This window comes from Typopeltis vanoorti, chromosome 2 (assembly GCF_054136105.1).
Source record: "Typopeltis vanoorti isolate ZY-2024b chromosome 2, IOZ_Tvanoo_1.0, whole genome shotgun sequence".
Taxonomy (NCBI): domain Eukaryota; kingdom Metazoa; phylum Arthropoda; class Arachnida; order Uropygi; family Thelyphonidae; genus Typopeltis; species Typopeltis vanoorti.
The window spans coordinates 67725984-67752113 of record NC_143550.1 but is presented as its reverse complement, the minus strand read 5'-3'; the positions used below and the strand labels follow the sequence as shown (position 1 = coordinate 67752113).

At 36.4% G+C, this 26130-nt stretch overlaps 1 protein-coding gene across 1 annotated transcript in view; it reads left to right on the top strand.

Annotated features, from left to right (window-relative positions):
• ArfGAP3 (ADP-ribosylation factor GTPase activating protein 3) overlaps window positions 1-26130 on the top strand; it is a 234546-nt gene that overhangs the window by 136114 nt on the left and 72302 nt on the right. Inside the window, exons 6-8 of the mRNA XM_090401616.1 lie at window positions 15016-15282; window positions 20470-20604; window positions 25888-26014. Of these exons, the coding sequence (XP_090257742.1) occupies window positions 15016-15282; window positions 20470-20604; window positions 25888-26014 (529 nt within the window). The remainder of the gene's footprint in view (window positions 1-15015; window positions 15283-20469; window positions 20605-25887; window positions 26015-26130) is intronic.

Here is a 26130-nt window from a genome sequence, read left to right as displayed (position 1 = left end):
TTGAAGCCATCTAGTATGAGGTGACATTTAACAAGATCAGTTACATAGTGGGGTGTTGTTACAGACCTCATGGATCAGTTGCTAGTGATAAAGAAATGCATCACCAAATAGATAAGATGAGTGCAAAAAGAGTAATCATAATGGGAGACTTTAATTATCGAAATATTGATCGAGTAGCAGTAGAATCTCATGAGAATAATGAAAATGCATTTATTGAGTTATTGCAAGACAGCTTCCTCAAGCAACATGTGACAGAAGGAACTCGAGATCAAAGAGTGTTTGATTTGATTATAGTGTCAGAGGGCATTTCAGTTAAAGATGCAACTATTCTGCCTCTGGTTAGTGATAGTGATCATGCGGTACTCACTTGGAAAGTGACTAAGTTTATGAATGTTCCATTCAGAAAAGATTACTTGCTGAACTACAAAGCAGGAAATAATGACCAACTGAGGTTCAGTGGAATGGAATCGGTTGATGAGTAGGAAGAATATCGACAGTGCATGGGAAGCATTTAAACAATACTTAAATGATTCGATTTCAGAATATGTCCCGAGAGTTCAAAGAATAAATAGGGAAGGAGTCAAATGGATGCTTAATCTTATTAAGCAAGATATTTGTAAGAAAAGGATGATGTGGAAGGAATACCATGTGCATAAGGATGATGTATTATGAAAATTATAAGCAGCAGGCTTATAATAGTCACAACTGTTGTAAGGAAAGCAAAATATGAGTATGAAAAAAAACTGGCTCTACGTGCTAAAGACAACCCACAAGAATTCTATCGATATGCTGCAAGTAAAAGAAAGAATGAAATATGAAAGAATAACTTTTCTAAATGCAGATGGCATGAGGGTTAGATACAGAAAAGGTTGTTCAACTAATGAGTACTTATTTTGTTAAACTCTATCAATCTTGTGTACGCAACATTGAGCCTACTGCTACCTCTTCGCTGGATGAAGAAACTCAGGTGTATGATGAGGACAAGGTATTAGAGCTGTTGTGCAAACTGAATAAGAATTCAGCAGTAGGGACTGATGGGATATCAGCATGTGTGCTAAAAGAGTGTTCAGTTGAACTGGCTATTCCTTTGACCAGGCTGTTTAATATGAGTCTCAGAACAGGGAAGATTCTGCAAAAATGGAAAGAATGTATGGTAATTCCATTGCACAAGGATGGTGCTAAGACCAATGTATGTATCGACCAATTAGTATATCAGGAGTGACAGTGAAGATTTTTGAAAAATTGGTTAGTGCTCGCATTCAGAAATGGGTTGACAGTGAATCTCTACTTTGCAATGAGCAACATGGGTTTACTAAGGGAAAGCAATGTTTTAGCAACTTGCTTGCATTCTATAACAATGTTACCACTGAACTAGACAAGGGAATGGATACACCATGATACTTGATACATGATACTTTTGGATTTTGCAAAGGCCTTTGACAGAATACACCATGGTAGACTGTTACATAAATTGGAGAATATCAGTTTAGTGTGGTTAAGAGGATGGCTGACTGACAGATATCAAAAAGTGGTATATGGGGGATGTGAGTCCGCAAGATTTAAGGTAACCTAATCCTTGTGGTAACCAGTGGTGTACCACAAGGATCAGGGCTTGGACCACATTTTTACATAACTTCCAGGGGTGACCTTTAGTGCTCTCTCTCTCTCTCTCTCTGTTTGTCATGTACTGAAAAATTTCCTTTGTGTCAATCTTGCAGAATTCCCTTAATAAATTATAAATTTCTGTCATATCCCATGTTATCTGCTTATCAACCAAACTGTAACCCACAGACCTTCAACATATCCTCACAGGGAACATTCCAGAGACTTGTCAACAGCTCGGTTACTTGTCTCTGAATCCTCTCCACCACCTCCTGACCCCTCAAGAAACCCAGGTGACCAAGAAAGTGTAAGGGGGGGGGGGGGTAAATTTCTTTCTAAGAGAAAGGATCAAGAATAAATTTAAGATTTTTTGATTCACCACCAAATGTGAGAAATGATATTGGGAACTGATTGACAAGCGACATACTGCTATTTGCTGATGATACAAAGATAGGTAGGGTAATCAGGAATGCTGCTGATATGCAGCACTTGTAGAATAATTTGAATAGGCAGAAATTGTGGGCATGAGAAAATGGATGGCAGTAAATGTAAAGTCATTCACTTCGGCATGATTAGATATCCAATGTTGTATTATATTATATTAGTGGAATTATGCTTGAAGAAATTGATGAAGCTAGGGATCTTGGTGTGTTAGTAGATAGGAAGTCGATGTTCATGAGCCAGATGGCAAAGACTGCAAATACAACTCAAAAGATAATTGCGATGCTGAAACGAACGTTCACATGTAAAGATAAGGATGTTATTTTGCCTCTTTAGAAGTCCTTGATAAACCTCACTTGGACTGTTGTGCGCAGTTCTGGTCTCTTGGTTTCCATTGTGATTCTGATATATTGGTGAGAGTTTTAAAATATCAGAATTATGAAATACTTATTATGAAGACAGATTGAAAATTTCTAGACTGCATACGCTAGCAAACAGGAGAAAGAGGGGGCGATATGATTGAGAAAAATTAAACTTCTGAAAGGGTCACAGGATTTCAATCGATGGAATTTTTCAATTTATGGAAGGTGGGGAAAGGACAAGAGGGCATCCTTGGAAGTTGAGAATGAATGTCTCTAAGAAGTGGGTGAGGGCTAGATTTTTCTCTCATATAGTGGTGCGTGATTGGAATGGATTGCCATTGGATGGTGTGAGTAAATGTAAAGTGAATGCAGTGGGAATGAATTCAAGAATAAGTATGATAGCTACTGCATGTAGTATGTGGCCTCCCTTGATGAGTTCCTAACTCCCTGGAGGTCTCTCTTAATAATAGTAATAATAATTTCTAAACACCATAATTTATACAGCAGAGTGGTAAAATCAAAGGGACTTCTCCGGCGATACATGAACAACAGGCACAAAGATATCTTCTTCACAGGTGAGAAGATTTTCACAATTGAAGAGCTAACTGCCAAAATGATCACATATGTGTCCCAGATGGTCGCACAGCATGTTCCATAACACTGGATTCAGAGAAGTCATCACTCTGCATCAAAAATGGTTTGGTGGAGGATGACATATCAGGGTATATTGAAGTTGCATTTCTGCAAGAAAGGGTCAAAACTTTGCCAAAGTGTATAAGGCACCATACCAGAATCTATTGTATGGCTCCTGAATAACACCTCATTCTCAAGGTAGGCAGTGGATCTTCCAACAGGACTCAGTTCCTGCACACAAGTGAAGAGCACAAATAGTTGTTGAAGGCAAATGTTCCTGACCACATAACATCTGATATTGGTCATCTGGAAGTACTGATCTGTATCTGTTGGACTTCAAATTGTGGTCAGAGCTTAAGAAAATAGTTTGCAAAAAATGACTCCCAGTATTATTGGCCTGAAGGTGGATTTGGAGCAAACATTGGCAGCATTTCTGTTGGATGTTGTGTACTGCCATGGATATGTGGCCTCATAGACTTTGGCCATGCATGAAGGCAGAAGGAAAGCATTTTAAACATTGAGTACTGCTATGATGTGCATGTTATACATGTGGTTTGTATGTGCTGAAAACTGTAAATGATTTACTAATAGATTATTGGTTTATGCTCTGTTGTAACAGTATTTATAGGTGTGTGTGTGTGTTGATGTATCCTCATCAAACTCCTGATATGTAGTCTGAGGAGATGTACAAGATAGATATTATGATATCACATGATTAAGCTTACATTATTACTAACTTCCTAATAAACAAATTTCCTTGGGGTTAGTCTGTATCTTTCAGAACTCCAGTATTGTCAGATCTTATATCTCTCTCTTCTAATACACCATTAGCTGCATCAATCCATCTAGATCTCATTCTTCTTCTTGGCCTTTTTCTATGGCATCAGACACCAGTTTGGCTGACCTCACCCATTCTATTTACATAACCATACTGCCTTACATGAGCTCTGTGCATACATAATTCCTTCCTAATATTATTATTAAAATGTTGCTGCTTTGATGCCATTTGTTTGATCTCTTAATTTTTCTTAAAACTCATCTTTCTTTCTGTCAACTGACAGTTGACAGAAATAAAACAGTTGATTAAAATCAACTGTTTTATTTCTAATCTATCTTTCAGATCCATAAGTTAAAATTGATTTAAAAATGTTGACTTGTATATGACTAGTTTGGTGTCTTATACTAATTTCTCTCTTATTCCATATAAAGTTTAATTAATTGACTCTTCACAAAATCCAGCTTTGCTAATTCTGTTCTCCATTTCCATATTTAATTTGCCATTTTCACTGAAAGTTGTTCCCAGATAGCTTAATTTTTTCTTGTTCTATGCATTTTTCTTTGAGAATGCAGGTGTGTCTTCGCCTATTTTCATAGTTTTTGCTTTTTTATTGATGATTTGCTTTCCAAATATTTGTTCAATTTAGTTAAAGAATCCTCAAAACTTGAACTGCATTTATTTACGAGGGTGGTCTGAAAAGTTCTCAACGTAACAAAATTAAAAAAACGGATTTATAATTTCAAAATTATTTTTATTTTTTTACATAATCTCCCTTAAGACTAATACATTTATTAAAGCGATGCTCCAGCACCATTATCCTGTCCCTATAGTGGTTCTCAGTAAGATCTGTAAAATACCCCTCTACAACTGTAATCACCTGTTGATTCAAAGAAAAACGCTGACCAGCGAGGATGAGTTTTAGTTTTGAGAAGAGATAGAAGTCAGAAATAGCCAAATCTGGGGAACAGAGTGAATGTTCCAACAGTGCATAGTGCAGATCCCTTAATTTTCCCATTGCCAAAACAACTTTGTATGCAGGTGCATTGTCCTGATGAAAGATTATTTTTTTTTCTTCTGCAAACCAGGTCTTTTCTCATGAATTATTTTGTCTAGTTGGTTAAAAGATCGGAATAATATTCCCCGGTTATTGTTTTAACCCTTTTCAAGATAATTAATAAACAAAATGCCTTTAGCATCCCAAAACACTGATGCCATGACCTTTCCTGCTGATTGAACGGACTTTGTCTTCTTTGGCACTGAACAACTGCCTTCTGTCCACTATTTTGACTACTGCTTGGATTCTGGTGCGTAACAGTGAATCCAAGTCTCATCCACAAAATAAATCGACACACAAAATCAGTTTTATTCTTGTTAAAATGCTTCAAGCACTGTTCAGAGATTTTCATGCTAGTCGTTTTTGATCTGCTCATGTTCAAGCTTGGCACCTGTCTTGCACAAAGCTTTTTCATTTGCAATTATTCATGCAAAATATATCCTACATATTCTTTTGAAATGCCTATAGTTTCAGCAATTTCATGCACTTTGACTCACCAGTCATCCAATACCATATCATGCACTTGATCAATGATTTCTGGTGTTGTTACACTTTTTGGATGTCCTTCACGTGGATCATCTTCAAGGCTGGTATGGCCACGTTTAAACTTGGCAGCCCATTTCTTAATTGTCGAAAATGAAGGAGAAGAGTGCCCATAAACTTGTATGAACTTCAAATGAATTTCTTTTAAAACCTTCTTTTACAGTGAATTTTATAACCGCACGATACTCAATTTTATCCATTTCAAGGGATACAGACAACACGTTTGCTTCAGACAGCTGTAGAAAACAAACTGCTTCATAGAAGAACTTGCACTTTCACATGGATGCTTATGACAGATGTACCAACTTAGGAAAAAAAAATCTTGGCAATAGTGTTGCCATTTATGGTCGAGGCCGAGAACTTTTCAGACCACCTCATAGGAATATAACATCATCTGTATAAAATAAAGAGCTGAGATAACATCTCCAATTTTGATGTGAGGTTTAATGCTCCATTCCTTCATAATGTGATCCATATAGATGATGAATAAGAGATAATGTGCACCATTATATGTGCACACTTAACAGTTACAACTTCAGTTGAAACTGCTGAGTCACATCTCAGATATAGACTGTATATATCTCTTTATAAGGTCCTGTTTACCCTATATACCTATAGTGTTCAGGATAAGTTTTCTCTTGACATCTTGTCACATGCCGTTTTCAAATCTTTTTCAGAAATAAGCATGAATCAGCTTATTTCTTCCCCATGTTTCTCTTCCACTTTTTTTCATACTGTCTTCTTAAATATGTGGGCATAAAGCTTTCTTCTTTTTAATAAATGGATACTGTGATTGCACCAGTTTCATATGATTGGAGCACCGTTTCAGTCATAGGGAATTTGACTCCTGAACATCTGAACATTATATTTCTGGTGAAATATCTACTCCAGCTGCCTTTCCATGTTTCAGGTTTCTGATAGCTTTTCTATCTCAAATATTGATATATACACACACACACACACACACACACATGGGTAATCTAAAAAGTTCTCGCCTATAGATGGCAACACTCAGCAAGATTTTTTTTTTTTTTTAAGTTGGTACATCTGTCATAAGCATACCTGTGAAATTACAAGTTATTTTATCGAGTAGTTTGTTTTATACAGCTGTCTGAAGCAAAAGTGTTGTCTGTATGCCTTGAAATGGATAAATGAGTATCGTGCAGTTATAAAATTCTTTGTAAAGGAAGGTTTAACGCCAAAAAAACATCCATTCGAATTCATAAAAATATATGGGCGCTGTTCTCCTTCGTTTCCGACAATTAAGAAATGGGCTGCTGAGTTTAAACATGGCCATACTGACCTTGAAGATGATCCACATGAAGGATGTCCAAAAAAAGTTTAACAACATAATAACACGATATGGTATTGGATGACTGGCAAGTCAAAGTGCGTGAAATTATTGGTTGGTGTATTGTCCTGATGTAAGATGAATTTTTTCTTCTGCAAGCTGGGTCTTTTCTTACAAATTTTTTCGTCCAGTCTGGTTAAAAGATCGGAATAATATTCCCCAGTTATTGTTTTACCATCTTCAAGATAATTAATAAACAAAATGCCTTTAGCATCCCAAAACACCGATGCCATGACCTTTCCTGCTGACAGAACCGACTTTGTCTTCTTTGGTGCTGAACAACTGGCTTCTGTCCACTGTTTTGACTGCTGTTTGGATTCTGGTGTGTAATGGTGAATCCAAGTCTCATCCATAATAATAAATTGATGCATAAAATCAGTTTTATTCTTGTTAAAACGCTCCAAGCACTGTTCAGAGATTTTCATGTGAGTGCATTTTTGATCTGCTGTGAGCAATCGCGGCACCCATCTTGTGCAAAGCTTTTCATTTGCAATTCTTCATGCAAAATATATCCTACATGTTCTTTTGAAATGCCTATAGTCTCAGCAATTTCACACACTTGGACTCACCAGTCATCCAATACCTTATGATGCACTTGATCAATGATTTCTGGTGTTGTTACACTTTTTAGATGTCCTTCACGTGGATCATCTTCAAGGCTGATATGGCCATGTTTATACTCGGCAGCCCATTTCTTCATTGTCAAAAACGAAGGAGAAGAGTACCCATAAACTTTTATGAACTTCGAATGAATGTCTTTTGGCGTTAAACCTTCTTTTACAAAGAATTTTAAAATTCTTTGTAAAAGAATTGCACGATACCCAATTTTATCCATTTCAAGGGATGCATACAACACTTTCACTTCAGACAGCTGTATAAAACAAACTACTTGATAGAATGACTTGCAATTTCATATGCATGCTTATGACAGATGTACGAACTTAGAAAGAAAAAAAAAATCTTTTTAATAGCGTTGCCATCTATGGTCAAGGCCGAGAACGTTTCATACTACCCTCGTAGAGTATTGTGTTTGTAATTGTGTTATCCATTAGAATGAAATATGGATTTAATGAAATTCAACTGCTGTTGTGAAAAGCATTTCTGATGAACAAAGAATGTATGTATGGTAGATAAAATTTTTCACATTATCCAATAGTTACCATCAGTTCATGGTATGTACCCAAAAATGGTGTGTGAGATACTGTGATAGTGCTACCTAATTACGTTTAATATATATTTTTTTTAGATTTATTTTTTAAATGCATCAGTCGAAAAAGAGAGATTTGGTCTTTGTTGTTAAGCTTTATATTTGCAGTTTTTTATTATTTAATTATTTATTTGCAATTTTTTATTATTTAATTATTTATTTGCAATTTTTTATTATTTTTATTTAATTTTTTTATTAAATTGAACAAATTGTGGCTTGGAAGCATTGAAGGATGGTATGGAGATCAATCATTTTGGTACTTGACCTACATCTGACGAACTGCATAGAAAAATACCTCTATTCAGCCCATTCCAAAAAAAAGGAATCAGGGGGAGATAAAATCAGCCAGCAATCAGTTTTCTCTTACGGAGACCATCAACAGCAACTAGTTCTTCACCACCTTGATGCATACCATAATCATTGACTAGCAATGCAGGTTTTGTCGCTCTCAATCCGCATATGATCTCCTAACTATTACACTATTTTTGGACTCAAGCCATGGAAAGGTTTGGAGAAAGTCATAGTTCACTTGACGTTACTATGGCTGATCGAGTATGGTACTGTTATCTTACAGTTGTCTACTTCTTTCAAGTTTAGATTGCCAATTTCCTTATTGACCATTCAGTTGTCAGTATTATGACTTCCTTTTGTCACATTTTACCACCAGTGCTTGGAGTACCTCAGGACTCTGTACTTTCACCCACTCTGCTCTTCCTGTACTTAATTGTCTTCTCTCATTGACTTCATATCACATCCACACCTATGCTAGGATCTCATCCATAGACAGAACACTTCATTCCTCCATTGATAGACCTTATAGTGCATAATCATTAGTAGCTTCAAGATTTTCCATAACTAGTCCCTTTCATAAGCTCTTTAACCCTGGCTCTGGACTTGGCTTTCTTCAATAAAAGTACTCAGACTTAGTTCATTTCCATTCACCTCATTAATTTATTAGTGAAAACTAGTCTTATCCTTGATTCTAGTAGTAAGACTTATACGTTGGTTAGACATAACTGGTAATTAATTTACGGAATTAACAACGCATATGAAGTATTTAATTAAAGATAACTTTAATGAATCACTTCTATATTTCATTAAAGTTATCTTTAATTAAATACTTCATATGCGTTGTTAATTCCGTAAATTAATTACCAGTTATGTCTAACCAACGTATAAGTCTTACTACTAGAATCATGATCATCCACGGAGATGCAATCGCACGAAAGGCCCGTCAATACGGCAAATTGAGGTTGAAGATATCGAGGCAAATAAATCGTCTGACGTTCCTAAAACGCTGCCGGGATAACAAAGTGATCCCCAACTGTGTCAAATTGAAGCACCGTTTCACTTCCGAGAAAGCCCTACGCATTTATAACTGCACTAGCTTCGCCCTGTTAAGAGAACAAATTACCGCGACTCGCGTTCTCCTTGCCGACGAAAACAAAACCTTACGGGCGCTAGAGGAAGAGCTTTCTAACACACTCGGCCTTGATCTATGGTCGATACTTCATGACATCTCATGCACATCGGCAAGAAAGGAATTCGAAAAAATACGTAGTCGGCACGTGAAAAAATACGAAAACCTGACAAAGACTTCTACTTCTGTACCCTAGCCACCACTTAACACAGTAGTCAACCTCTCGTCGGCAGTTTTAAAGCCTGAAGCACTCACCGCACTTTCACGTGGTCACAATTTCGCCCTAGCTCCAAAAAGGATACCTGCTGAAGAAATCATGATCCAAATAGAGCGTGGAATTCGCAACCTGCCTAACCATATCGCCAACAACGTGAGACTGGATGTAGTCGGTGTTTTCACTAAAGCCAAACCTCCGAAATCCAACTTATCCAAAAACGAATATACAGCCCTACAAGAATTAAAAAACAACAAAAAAATAGTAATCACCAAAGCTGATAAGGGAAGCGCCACTGTGGTACTCAATCAAAAAGACTACAAAGGTAAGCTAAATTCTTTAATACGAGACCGTACTACTTACCTCCCCATTGAATATAATCCGACCAACTCTCAGATTAGAACTATCCACAGACTCCTTAAGAAGGTCACTTCTTGGCCTGTGGAAGTCACCAACAAACTTAAACCTTATAACTCTAGACCCCCCCGATTATATGGACTCCCAAAAATACATAAACAAAATGTGCCATTGTGTCCCATAGTGGATGGCATTGATTCCCCCACATATAAATTAGCCAAACATTTAGCCAAAACGCTCACACACTACACTGGCAACACACCATCACACATAAAAAACTCAGCCCACTTTAAAGCCAGTATAGAAAACCTCACACTCCAACACACTGACATAATGGTCAGTTTTGACGTCTCCTCCCTATTCACTAATGTCCCACTCAAAGAAACCCTTGAGCTCATCCAAGCCAAGTTTCCTCCCGATATCTCAGCCCTATTTCAGTTCACAATGAACTCAGGCTATTTCGTTTGGCAAGGAAAGTTCTACAAACAGATAGAGGGGACAGCCATGGGTTCACCACTTTCCCCGCCCTTGGCCAATTTCTTTATGGAGACATTTGAAGAGAAAGCCTTAAACTCCGCCCCACAAAAACCCACTATTTGGCTTCGTTATGTGGATGATGTGTTTGCTATTTGGCCACATGGCTCAGACACACTCCACTCCTTCCTAACTTAATCCAGTTCACCTTAGAAAAAGAGGAAAACAACACCCTCCCCTTCCTAGACACTTTAATCACCCGCCAGCTTGATGGATCTTTGGTTTTCTCTGTTTACAGAAAACCCACCCACACTGGCAGATACATTCACCAGCAATCCCACCACCCCCCCTCACAACAATATGGGGTGATAAAAACACTATATAACAGGGCAAAATTAATCTGCTCAGATGACAAGGCCCTGACTATGGAACTAAACCACATCCTCAACACTTTCTTAGCCAATGGCTATAACCCCAAAAAAATCCAAAAAATACTAAAACCTGTAAACCACAAACCCCCCCCCCCCCTCCACAATAAAGACTACACCAAGTCTATCACTATCCCCTACATCCAGGGCACCTCTGAAAAAATAACTAATATCCTCAAAAAATATGACCTTACTTCCTGTTACAGACCATATAAAAAGTTGGCATCCCTTATCCGCTCTACCAAAGACCAACCACTTCCCCTAGACCTACCTGGTGTATACCAGGTCCCTTGCAGCTGCAGATTGTCCTACTTTGGCCAAACAGGCAGAACAACAAATATCAGGATTTCAGAACACCAAGACTACATCCGGTTTCACCAGTACAGCCGCTCTGGGTTGGCAGACCATGCCTTAGATACCCACCATAAAATTCGTTGGAAGAAAACAAAAATAATCCATCGCAGCAAGTTTAAATACGAAAGATTATTCAAAGAATCTTCAGCAGCTCTAAAAAACGTTCCTAACCTCAACAAATTTGGGTGCATGAAACTGCCCCAAATTTGGGAGACTTTCATTATGAGAACTTCAGCCCAACTGCCAAGACTACCAAATTAGCCTGCAAGAGGGCACCATTAGGACTTTAGGAACAAAATTAGTTTCTTACATTCTTCCTCATTTGCTTTGTTAGTTCCTTAGTGCACGTACCATATCTTTATGTTCCTGAAGATGGCAATGTGACATTGCCGAAATATAGAAGTGATTCATTAAAGTTATCTTTAATTAAATACTTTATATGCGTTGTTAATTCCGTAAATTAATTACCAGCTAAGTCTTATCCTTGGTAAAATATCCACAGAAAATTCACATTAATTATCATGGCTTCCCTTCCCTTCCCTTTCTTTTCTTTTTTTTTTTCTTTGATAAAAAAGAAAAGCTTTGAAATTATCACAGAATGAATGCCTTCACCATAGGAATAAGATTCATTTAGTGTTCATCCAGAAAATGGAAGACATTTTTGGTGAACAACTTGAGTTGTTGTTTTTATACTAAGGTAACCTAGTGTTTCAGAATTTTTCTTACACTGTATTTAAATTTTTTGTTTTAATTAATATATGTATTCTATATACCAAATTAAAGATTTTATTCTCACTTTGTTTTGATATTTTCTCTTGTTTTGATGCTTAAGTGATAAACCATAAAAAATATGGATTTTAGAATGATTACCTACAATTTTTAATTCTAAAGCTTTTACTTTATGTGTTTGAATTTGGACATACTTTAGCTGAAGCTCAAGTATGTCCAACTGCTCACAGCATTCTGGAATGCTGTTGAAGGGTTCAGACTCCCTTTTTGTTCCATAAAAGCTAGTTGTCAAGCCCTGATAACATCCAGTCCCAATAGGTTGCTAACCTGTTCAGTATTCCAAGGAAACTACAATAGCATCACTTATTTGAAAATTTGACAGAAGCTGTCAAAATTTTTGCAGAAATTATCACCAGAACAATCTTTTGGTAGCACTACACTAACATAAAAAATTATCACCTATCATAAAAAGGGAAGGGGTCTACTTCAACAATCTGAGTATATTATTATTGGAGTATCCCAGGTACAGTAGCTCTTGTGATTCCAATAAGCAATTGGTTGTGGAACATGATTTTGTTCTATCTTCTTGTTGGTCCTTTTCCCATTTCACTTAGGCTCCATTCTCCTAGTCTGTAATTGCTAGGATATTCTGTCCTGAGTTGTCAGTGTCTTCATTTGGGTCTTGTTGTAGATCTTTTTTTTTTTTTCCCTAAGGGGCATACATGTTAAACAGGGTCTACCACATCCTCTCAGTTTTATACACATTTCCATTACCTTCTGTGTCATGATCTGTTGCTGATATATCCATTTATCACTTACTGGGCACTGACATATATGGTTTGGAGACTTCATGAGATGCCCTGTAAAATAACTTGGAACTAGATCTTGCTCTGTACTGTATATGGTGCAATTTAATTTTCTTAACAATTAAAATGGGAGTATACTGATCTGCATGAGTACCCTCAGATTGAAAGGAAGTGCAATAAGATAGTGTCACTCTACACCTATACCACATTTCTTCACCACTTACATTTGAAATCCTGCTTTTTTAATGTTGGATCCATACACGAGTGGTTTGTTGGTCAACCTATAGTACATTAGTACTATGTATGGGAAGAGAATTGGGAAATGAGGAACTGGTTTACATTGGATCTAAAGGCCTGTACATTTTATTCCTTGGGGAACACATGGGAGGAAAGGCTGATCCACAATATAGCAGCAGTATGAATGAAGGTGGAGGAAGAGAAACTTGTTCTATGAGAATCGAGTTTTACTGTGAAAGGATTTTGGGTAGTAGCTGAACATGTTTCAATGGATTTGGTAGAGAGAGAGAGAGGGGGGGATTATTAAGGATAGTTCTAATGTACATTTACTGTGGAAATATTTATAGAAGATGCTTGCAGTAGTTACTAGATGCCTGTGCAATAGTGATTGGAGTAGGTTGGTAATAGAGATTTGTTGTTAATCAGTCTGACTGCTCTCTTCTGTATTGCTTTGAACATTTTAGGGAGCTCCCAAGGCACCTACTCGATATGTGAGGAGTGCTTAATGGATGGGCAGATTTGTGATTTGTATATGATAGTTTGTTGGGGTAAAGTAATACCTTAAATGAAAGAAAAATACTAATTTTTTGGATGCCAAGGATGCAATGGTAGTAATTTATGTTAAGAGAGTCTTGATATCAAGGTAATCCCAAGGAGAGAGATCTCATCTTGCCTAAAGATTTGGGTGTTGTTAAAGGTAAGGCTGGGATAATATGATCCTTTTTTTTTGGGGGAAATAAGGCTGAACTGTGTTTTGCAGCTATTAAAATTTACAAGGTTGTCTGAGCCCCATTGAAGAACGGTTTGGAGATCAGAATTTAGGCTTGCAGGGGTTGTTGTTCTGTGAGTTGTGGTTTGTTTGGTGCAAGGTTTGTCATATGAGGAAGAGGAATGTACTGTACTGTCATCAGCAAAACTGTGTATTGGATTAGTGGTCAACCAGAACAGGTCATTGATGTATAGAAGAAACAGAGTGGGTGAAAGGACAGAACCTTGTGGGATCACAGCATTAGTTGCATAGTTAGAAGATGGGAATCATCAACCATCACATGCAGTGTTTTCAGTGAGGAAATTGGCAACCAGTTGCAGAAGTCACAGGACAGACCAAATTTTGGAAGGTTACTTAATAGGCCCTTGTGCCAGATCTAGTCAAAATCCTTGGAGATATTTAGTGCAACCACTTGGGATTTGCCAAACTGTTCCATGGTGCTTATCCAGATGTGTGTGTGTGTGACAGGTGAGCAAATCCCCTGTTGAACAGTATTGGTGGAATCCATACTGGTGGTTGTTTATTAGTTGCGTACTTTCAAGTTAGCATAGAAGTCAGCTGGTGATGGTTCTCTCCATTACTTTAGAGAGCGCTGAGGTGAGAGAGAGAGATTGGGTGATAGTTTAATGGCAAGGATCATCACACTTGGGAATAGGTTGGACATGGGCTAATTTCTAGGATGTAGGGTAGATGCCTATGGAGTAAAAGAGCTTAAAGAGTTGACATAGAATAAAAATCAACTCTGGTGTGCAAGTCTTCAGGACAATTAGAGAAATGCCATCAGGGTTAGGGGGCTTTTTGGTATCTAATTTGGGGGTAGGATTTTTCTGATCACTTCCTTGTTTATTGTCTGTTCAGTTCAGTAGCTCATCACCTGCATGGATGCCACTTCTGCAATGCTTGAGGACTGGTTGTTGAGGGGGGTCTTGTTGCATTCATTGATCAGGCATTGATATGTAGCTAGATTGGACTGCTTGTGAAAATCAAGACCTTAGAACATAGTGGCTTATTTAGTTATTTTTGTTAAATATGCTTTTCAGTTGTGATTTTATGAGGTGTTAAAATTGTATCATTCTTTTAGGAAGTCATCTATGTCCTCATTGTCACATCGTAGAAAATTCTTGGGGAACTGCCTTTTTTTTATTTTGATATGAGTGAAATTCTCTTTTCTGCCAGGGATGCTTATTTATTTAATGCCCAAGATATCTTCTTGATGGCTGCTACTAAGTTTCCATTTCTCTTTGTCCATTGTGTAGGGCATCAGTGCGCCTAGCCTATCAAGATTTGAGTTTTCAACAGAAGCAGACTGAAGAAAAATTACGTCAGAGAGATCCTCGAAAAGCAGAACAGTTAGAACGACTTGGTATGGGTTTCTCTGGTTCAAGATTAACTGGCATATCCCATTCTGCTGCCTCAGATATGAAGACTATTCAACAAGAAACACCTTTACAGATGTCAAGGAATAGAGATCAAGACTTTGATGATGACTTTGAATTTATTCGATTTACATCAGGACCTCCAAAGTAAGTTGTAATGAGCAGGTTGTAATCAGATCTGAAATAGATACCCATGTTTACGTTATTTTAAATATTTTGTAGAATTGATCATCTGGTAAAATCTTTATAACTGATATAAATGATTCTTTTTATATCTGAATTGAATTGAAATTTGATGTGAGTGAGTGAGTATCTGTGTAGTTTTCTATTCTTTCATAATAGATAATTAGTTTATCAGTGCTATTATCAAAACATAACGTTTAGATAAAATTTTCTAATCTTATCTGAATGTTATGTTTTGATAATAATATCTGTACTAATCATTTACTTTTTAAAATTTCAATGATGTGGCATTGAAATTTTCAGTCTATCTGGCCTGCATCTGTTATTGCTAACAATTACCATTTGCTAAAAAAACAATAGATACATAATACAAATATTAGCATTTGTTGATAAGTATTCATTGTTGTTGCATGATCAGTTCTTTATACATAAAAATAAGTCTCAGTGTCTTGAACATCATTTTTGCTGATGCTTGGGAAATGACTCGGTGACTTTTGAGGATTCACTATTTGTAATGTTTCAGCTGTGTTTATGGGATTTAATAGTTAACTTCAAGATGCGGATGCTCACAACAGCTAGATAGTATTTGAAACACTTGATCTGCCCTCTCATTCAATGTTAGCTATAAGAATTTTATTCATAGATTAACCTGTTAACCTCTATTGGCAGTATTGAACCAAAACCATTGAGAACAATAATGCCATTAACATGAAAAGAAAAAAACGTACGTGATGAAAATATTATTACTCCTACTAATGATAATGTTAATAATGCCAGAGTTAGTGATAAAAAGTTGTTAAATTTATATCTAATCACGTTTTTTACCTGTTGTAAATATAAAGAACATAGTATAAAAATGTGATATCAGAATGACCAAAAGTGAGCAATAATGGGATAAAAATCCACTCCTCACCCTCTTGCTCTCAGCTTCCTTTCGTAACTTCCAGGGATAGCCAATTGTCCTCGCTCCTTCCCACTGTTCCACCAAGCATAATTTTTAAGAACTCTAATCTAAGAACTTTAATTAATTATTAAAAACCTTCATCATTTCAGAGCTTCTTCTCCAGATATAGCTGTTATTTGTAATGAATGATGCCATTTTGGTTAACTTCCGAATAGCATTGTTTCTCCTTATAATGTGGAAGGCTAAACCTCCTTTATATATTATTATTATTCCTGACAGTAATTCTATATAAATAATAATAATTCCTGATAATAATAATATATAAAGGAAGGCTAAACCTCCTTTATATATTATTATTCCTGACAATAATTCTATATAAATAATAATAATTTCTGATATTAATAATATATAAAGGAAGGCTAAACCTCCTTTATATATTATTATTATTCCTGACAATCCGGACTCCTCACGGGAGGACACCTACAACTGTCTCAACCACTACACCGAACCTCTACTATGAATCATCTCCATCAACACTATCTACCGCCCACCTCTACCACAACTGGTATTCTATGTGTGTAAATTGCGTGTGTTCTGAAGGGCCGATTTGTCTGTATGCGGGATGAAAAACCCGAGTTTCTGGGAGAAAAACCCTGCTACCTCTGTATGAGATCGGCCAACTCACCTTCGATTGAAAATTGTCCAGATAAAGATTCCTCCCATCACGACGAGAATCGAACTTAGGCCTCTGTTGTTTATATACTCTGTTGTTTTTTTGCACACCTTTAATATGTTCATTTATTCAGATTACTCCTGAGCAGTCTATCTGGCCTACACAAATTCTGCAAGCTCAGTAGATCTCCTGACTTTTAAATGGTATTTTTTGTACAAAAGCTTATATGCTGGTTAAACATGATATTAAATATTTAAGGAATCGATAGCGTATACTAGAAATATAAATTAAATAAAACTTTAATATATACTTTCCAATATTTCGGCAATGTCACGTTGCCATCTTCATGGGAACTTAAGATAAAGACACGAGCACGCAAGTACTACACAACAGCAAATGAGAAACGAAGCGAGGAAGCTACCCTTTTCCTAAAGTCCTGATGGTGCCCCCTAGCGGGCTATATTAGGTGTTCTCGGCCTTTGGGCTGAAGTTCTCCTGATGTATATTTCCCAAATTTGGGGCAGTCTCATGCATCCAAATTTGTCGAGGTTTGGCATGTTCCTAAGGGCTGAGGCTGATTCCATGAATAGTCTTTCGTATTTAAACTTACTGCAGTGTATTACTGTGGCTTTCTTCCACCTAATTCTGTGGCGAGTATCCAGAGCATGGTCTACAACCCCAGAGTGGCTGTACTGGTGAAATTGGATGTAGTCCTTGTGTTCTGAGATTCTGGTATTTGCTGTCCTGCCTGTTTGGCCAAAGTAGGACAATTTATAGCTCAAGGGACCTGGTATACACCAGATAGGTCTAGGGGAAGTGGTTGGTCTTTAGTGGAGTGGATAAGGGATGCCAATTTTCTATATGGTCTGTAACAAGAGGTCAAGTCATGTTTTTTTAGGATTTTGTTGATTTTTTCCGAGGTGCCTCGAATGTAGGGAATGGTGATGGATTTAAAGTAATCTTTTTTGTGAAAGGGGGGGGGGGTGGATAACTGGTTTTAGTATTTTTTTGGATTTTTGGGGGGGTGGGGTGGATAACTGGTTTTAGTATTTTTTTGGATTTTTTTGGGGGGGGAGGTTAGCCATTGGCTGAGAAAGTGTTAAGGATGTGATTTAGTTCAGTGGTTAGGGCTTTTTCATTCGAACAGAATTAGTTTAGCTCTCTTGAATAGTGTCTTAATAACTCCATATTGTTGTGGGGGGGGGGGCGAATTGTGTGAATGTATCTGCCTGTTTGGGTGGATTTTCTATAAACTAAGAAAACCGAGGTTCAATCAGGTTGGCAGATGACTAGTGTGTCTAGGAAGGAGAGGCTATTGTTTTCCTCTTTTTCCAGGGTGAACTTGATTCTGGGGTGTTGGTTGTTTGAGTGTGTTAAGAAGGAGAGGAGTGTATCCGAGCCATGTGGCCAAATAGCGAACACATCATCAACGTAGTGAAGCGATATGGTAGGTTTTTGTGGGGCAGAGTTTAAGGTTTTCTCTTCAAAAGTCTCCATAAAGAAGTTGGCCAAGGGTGGGGACAGTGGTGAACCCATGGCTGTCCCCTCTATCTGTTTGTAGAATTTTTCCTGCCAAACAAAATAGCCTGAGTTTATTGTGAACTGAAATAGGGCTGAGATATCGGGAGGAAATTTAGCTTGGATTAGGTCTAAGGTTTCTTTGAGGGGGGGGGGGGACATTTGTGAATAAGGAGGAGACATCAAAACTGACCATTATGTCATTATGTTGGAGTGTAAGGTTTTCTACACTGGCTTTGAAGCGGGCTGAGTTTTTTATGTGTGATGGTGTGTTGCCAGTATAGTTGAGAGCGCTTTGGCTAAATATTTAGCTAGTTTGTACGTGGGGGAATCAATGACATCCACTATGGGACATAAGCACATTTTTTTTTATGTATTTTTGGGAGCCCATATATATGAGAGGGGGGGGTCTAGAGTTATATGGTTTTAGTTTGTTAGTAATCTCCATAGGCCAAGAAGTGACCTTCTTAAGGAGCCTATGGAGTTTTTTAATTTGTGAGTAGGTGGGATCGTATTCAATGGGGATTTAAATAGCTCGATCTAATAGTAAAGCATTAAGCTTACCTGTGTAGTCGGTATGATTGAGTACCACAGTGGCGTTCCCCTTATCCACTTTGGCGATAACTATTTCTTTGTTTTTCTTCATTTCCTGTAGAGACTTGTATTCACTATTGGATATGTTGGTTTTTGGTGGTCTTGCTTTTGTGAGAACACAGGCTACATCCAATCTAATATCTTTGGTGATGTGGTTTGGAAGGTGGTGAATCCCGCGTTCAATCTGGATCATTAATTCCTCGGCCGGTATTTTCCTAGGAGCAATGCCGGTTATGATCACATGACAGAGTGTTAAGTGCTTCAGGCTTCAAAATAACTGAAGAAAGGTTAACTACAGTGTTGGTTTGTGGTTTTGGTTTGGATGTCAAGTTCTTTTTTAATTTATCAAACTTGTTGATATGTCGACTCCGTATTTTTTTGAATTCTTTATTTGCCACAGTGCACGAGACGTCATGTAGAATTGGCCAAAGTTCATGATTTAGCGTATTAGAAAGCTCTTCATCTAGTGCTGAAATAGCTCTGTTTTTCATCAGCTAGGAAACTGTGTGTAATGTTAATTTGTTCCCGTAGAAAGCTTGGCTCGCACGGTTATAGATTCGGAGAGCTTTCTGTGAAATGAAATGGTGCCTAGATTTTACACAATTTGGGATTGCCTGATTATCCCGGAAGCATTTTAGGAAGGTCAGACGATTCAGTTGTCTCCATTTTGCCGTAATGGCAGGCCTTGTATTGGCATCGTAATGGCATTTTCCCCCCAAGTCTCTAGTCCTTCTTAACTCTTGCTTAACTACTTTTACATGCTTGCTGGTTTAATTGCCATATATTTTCTTTATGATTTCATTTCTTTCTTGACTAGTTTAACTTCTTGGGGTCCATAAAGACATTCTCATTGTTCTCTTGTAGGATATTTGTTGTAGAAAACTCCATTTTCTTGTCTGAAATCTGACAGTGTTTCTTCAGATTCAGTCAATAATTTTCTAAGGTATAGTTTTTGTCCAGTCCCCCCCCCTAACACACACACACACACACACACACCCAAAAAAATATTTGTATATTCAAATCCACAGTTCCCATTTATTTTTTTAAGAGTATTCTGTTTTGTTTTATTTGGTTTTTTTAAGCTTTTTCCCATTGTGATAACGCATGTAGTCTTTTAGAATTAGTTGATCATGAATGTATTATCACTCCTGTTTAAGCCATTTGTAAGCTCTTGTATCTTAGACTAGAAGAGATCACTATTTGTAATAATGTAATTAGTAAAGATTGTGAATACTATGTTGGGATTTGCTGAAGTTCCAAATTAGTATTTCTCTTATATGTAAAAAGCATTTAAAATTTTTTGGTGCACTTGGCCTTGTCTGCTTTTAATTTGGCATTTGGTTATGTATCTTATCGGAACTATTCACATTTTAGTAATAGTTCGTTAGTCATTTTCTTCTTTTAGTAGAATTACTGATACAAAATATGTACCATGAGAGAATTATCTATTGCCATTTCACAGATATGGGGACAGTCCATTTCTTCCTCGTTCAGCTTCGGATAGATTCAGTGATTCAAGTACCAAAGGCATGCATACTGATTCACCAGAAAGAAAATCTTCAATTGAGACATTATTACCTTTAGAAAAGGAAGAAAGGTATGTGATCATTAATATTAATCAATTTTTTTCTTTGTTTTCATAACTGTGTGTATTCATAATAAAATATCTTAATCATATTTTTCACATCAAAACATGTTTTTATTCAGTGGTTTCAATCTTACAATGAAACAGTTTTTTGAAGATCTAGGTTAGTGGAACATTGGGCAAAAATTGTGAATATTAGAAGTTGCATACATAAAACTAAAAAAAAAAAAGCCTAAGATTTGCACAACTTTTGTCCTTCTATGCTTCCACCTCCTTATCACCCAAATGACCTGGAGATAAAGCTAATCTTCTGGCATCATTCTTCTCATCCAGAATAGATGCCTATGGTGGATCTACTTCTTTGCCAGGAACATTGTATCACATGCCTCCTGCAGCCCTCTCCTGGAGGGACACTGGGGGGGGGGGTCTTGAGAAACCTGAATATTGGGGGTGGGCTTCTGGTCCAGATGGGGTCCCACCAGTTGTGCTTTTGAATTGACACCTGTTTTCTTTATCATCTATACACAGATGTATTGTACTCAGCTGGTTTCCATGCAAGGATGTATATGCAAGAGAGAAGAAAATGGAATGAGATGGTGAAAGTTAAAATTATGTTTTTCATCAGCATTTCGGCAGACTTGGCACATTTAAATTGACTGAAAAAATAATGACTGATTAAGACTCAGTTAAATAACGATTCTATGTTATTTTCGACCATCTAAATGTAAGAAAATTGACATAAACTGGGTTTTATTGGCCGAAGGATTTGAATTGATACTAAGTAAGAAATACCAACATGTTTCGCCAACTTACTGTTTGGCTTCTTCAGGATGAATAAAAGAGATACAAAACAACTTAAACACTTAAATATAGTTCTTTTTAGAAAAAAAAAAAAAGAGTTATGTTTAGTTTGAAGAAAAATAGAGAAATTGCCATCTTAAAAGCAGAGAAAGGAAACTCTACAGTTGTCTTAAACACCAGAGATTACAAGGAAAAGATCACAGACTTACTCTCTGACACATCTGCCTATCATGTTTTAGATTCAGATCCCACAAGAAAAAATCACAATGAAACAAACACCTTGTTACGTAATATGGACAGCTGGCCAACAGACTTAAAATGAAGATTAAAGTCGTTGCATCCACTAATGGCGTGACTATATGGCGCTCTCAAAGTGCATAAAAATGGAATACCGCTGTGCCCTATAGTGGATGGAATTAATTCTCCTACATACTTATTATCGAAACACCTCGCAAGTCTCTTTAAGGCACACATCCATAATTCGGATACCTACATAAAAAATTCACAACATTTCATTGATAAATTGAAGAACATCTCAATCTCCTAAACAGACATTCTTGCAAGCCTAGATGGATTCTTGCAATCCTTATTTATTAATGTTCCAGTAGAAGAAGTAATCAGCATTTTGAGAAACCTCTTCCCCGAAGATATTACTTCTCTTTTCCATCATTGCTTAAAATCTAATTTTTTCTTATGGAATGAAACGATTTATGAACAATTAACAGGCCTCACAATGGGCAGCCCCCCCCCCCTCCTTCCTTGTGCAGATCTCAAGGAAGGGGGGGGGATGCCCATTCCAGTTTCTCCATTTTTATGAAGAAACTGGAAAATGACATTTTGTCTCAGTTAGACCCTAAACCCACAGTGTGGTGGAGGTATGTGGATGACTTTTTATTGTATGGAAAAACACAGAAAAAGATTTTTTGATTTTCTTATCAAGATCAACTCCTTCCATCACAAAATAAAGTGTACCTTGGAACTTGAAAAGGACAAACAATTACCATTCCTGGATACTTTAATTAAGAAACAAATGGATGGACATATCAGCCTTGTCTATCGCAAACCAACTAAGCATTGTTCACGTGCTAAAAAATAGGGCCTCTCACATCACTACAGATGATAAAGATCTCAAAGATGAACTATCCCACATATCAAAAACTCTGATAGACAATGGTTATCCAAAAAAATTGATCCATAAGATACTTTTCTGCGACCCCCCCCCCCCCACAACAACAACAATAATCTGAGGAAATACGTTACAAATCCACAATCGCCATTCCTTATGCTGGGACAGTTTCTAAAAAGATTGCTATGCTCCTCAAGCCATATGAAATACGAGTGACTTCTAAACCTTTAAAGACTATCCACCATTTTTTAAGATCTCCGAAAGACAGTCATGCCTTCTTCAAATATGCCGATGTCTATAACATCCCCTGTTCATGTGGAAATTAGAAAAAAAGAACATGTAGGAGATGTAAACAATAACAGAGAAGACGATTCTGGGTTAGCCTTTCATTTCTCGAGGACAAACCATACCATCGAATGGGACAAAAGCTCCATGTCCTATTTAGAGGAAGATTTCCATTCCCGATACATAAAAGAAGCCATAACAGTCATCAGTTCTAAATACAACCTCAATAGAAACCAAAGATTTATTCTAGCTGATATTTGGAAGACTCTCATAAGATCATCAAGCACACTAGAGTTAAATTTTGCTTTTAATTACAGAACATTGCTGCATAACAACAGTTGACATCATACATGCTCCATGCATTTGATGTATGCGTTCTTCTGTATTTGTAAAAAATACAATTGCATTCGGTTCATTCCTTCATGAACAGTTTAAGTGTTTAAAGAGCCTGTGTAGCTCAGTGGATGTGGCGTTTGCATATCACAGCACTTGACTGCACGAAGGAAGACTTTGTTTCGAATCTAGTTTTGAACTATTGGAAATGTTTCTAAGCCTTTTTTCGACACCAGTTCCCGAGTTAGTTGATCTCTGACATGGGCAAGCGGGTTTTTCATCCTGTAAACTCAAGAAAATCAACCGTAGAACCCACATTATTTCAGACATTAAATATATTGTGTTAGGGACCATGAGATGGTGGCACTTGTTGAGCTTTCTCTCTTCATTGTGTGCCGCTTAATTAGTGATAGCCTTAGGCTAACTATCTCTGATTGGCTGCCAGTGGAGATTGAACTGCCCACTCAGTCTCCAAAAGTTAGATAGGGCTAAACAGCCTCGCCAACTCCCTATACAGGAATAAAAAGGCGTTAGCTGATTTTTTTTTTTTTTTTTTTTTAAGTTGTTTTCTATCTCTTTTATTCACCCTGAAAAAGCCAAACAGCAAAGTTGGCAAAGCTTGTTGGTATTTCTTACTTAATATCAATTAAAATCCTTTGGTTAATAAAACCCAGTTTATGTTAATTTTCTTACTCGGTTAAATATTTAAATTATTATTAAAATGTTCTATCTTTATAAGTCCAGTATTACTATTACGACAGTTATGGAAATGAAGGAGATAAAGTGCGCACATGAAAGAAACTATGGGAGTGAAATAGGGTGGAAGATATGATAAATGGTGACAGAATGAATTACTACGAAGGTTTAAAATTAGGTGTAGGATGATAAATAAAATAAATGAAAATAGAAAAAAATTATGTTATTTAAAAAACATATACTGTACAATTATAATAATTGTACAGTATGTGCTGTTTTTTTTTTTTAGCATCATATCTGTTAAATGTAATAAGCACAGGGATAGAGTTCTCTGTGCTCGTTATTATGTGGTAAGAATGGTAAGCATTTTTAAAGTTCTAACTTGTGTATGGATTGTTTCTGGTTGGGGAACATTAGTATAGATAATCAGAAGTCTCACAATATCAAGGAAGTCACAGGTATAGTCACTGTATCGTGGCTGGCTTTGACACAAAAACTAGAAGTAATCTGTTTACTTTAATGGTAGCAAAGAATATAGGTTGGTGGGGGGAACCTTCTCACACTCACTTTGTAAAGTGGCACACCTTATTTTACTGATTATTTTAATGCATACTGGATAAATTCTATGGAGTGAGCATTCACGAACTTCATAAGTATGTGCTGTTATCAACATCTTCCATTTTGGGATAGGCAATTTGATGCTGAGCATCTGGCAGTTGCTAGTGGCAACTTTCAGAACTGCATACTTCAAATTTGCTTCTGTCTATTTTTTTAGTCTGTGCAGTTCTCTTTGAACTATATAAACGATCTTTTAACAATCTTTTAACTATAGTGACATGTGCTCTTTTCAATCTGTATCTTCCTATCTAGAAAGTTGGAAATTGAAGGGCTGAGATTATGGCTGAGATAAGAATCCACTATCCATATAAGTGGATACTTAATAATTGAATGCTTATTTACATATAATTAATTTAATTATTTAAATAATAATTTAAATGATAAAATAATGAAATAAATAATTTCAATAATAATTAAATAAAATTATAATGAAATATTTTCAAAATGTAACATAGAAAGAAATACAGGATATTGTAGACAAAGATAACTCAGTATAATTAAATTCTAACTTTTCTGGTATGTCCAGTAGTATTTGCTGTTTTCATTTTCTAAAATCACTTGGATAGATCTGCAATATGCAAAGCGAACTATGGGAAAACATTGCATTTACAGAAGTTTGAAGAACCTAAGCTCTCAACAATAGCATAGTCATTGAGACTATTATTATTTATTTGCTGTTATTCACTCCATGTATATTTGCTTGCATCATTATGAAAATTATCAGCCACTTAAAATTATTATTTTTCTCTGCTGGCCTAGTTGTGACCAAGTGGCTTCTTTGTTTTCTGACTTTCAGACTACAGGTTCTAATTTGACTGTAGTATGGATGTTTGTAAAAGTTTAGATGTAGATGATTTTCATTTACTGGTGATCTCATTGCTGATTTACCTGCTTATTAGCAGCCTGAAGTGACTGAAAAATGTACAAAGTGCCTTGTTTGGTCCCTGGTTTGTCTTAGCCTGCACTACAATACTAATGTGTTGTAGGTTTACTTTTCCTTAATGAGATAGGATTTTTATTATTATTATTTTTTTTTATAACACTGTCTGATATGCAGCACTTGATTATAGCTCTCATTAAGATGATCAAAACATTGAGTTAAAGTTCTACTCTCCAAATATTGTAGAAATCTGAGTGAAATGAGATATTTCAAAAATGAAATACATTGAACATTTCATACCAAAATGCTCAGTATTTTTTCTGTTTGCTGGATAAAGTACCATATACAGTTATTCTTGCAAATGATTTAACTGCTGATTTTCAAACATAGTTTTTAAAAACTTAGCTGCAAAAGATTTTGCTTTTTTTATAATGGCTACTTTTGTCTTGAATTTTTCATTTCACAAAAAAAAAAAAAAAAAAAGAATTACTTTACATTTGAAGTGAACTTTTTTTAAATATAGTTTTAACTGCATTTTTTTTTCTTTCTTTTCCAGTGGCAGTCAATTGAGAAGAGGAATTTTAAGTATAGGTATTACAACTAATGATGAAGCCCAAAAAAAGTTTGGAAATGCAAAAGCAATTTCTTCAGATCAGTTTTTTGGATCCAGTAGAGATTCTGAAGTAATTAGAATTACATGATTTTTATAAACACAAATACAGAGAGTCATTTCTCATCATTATCATCAAATTCCCGATATACCCTCAGAGTGTATATCAGGATAATTATAGGATAATTA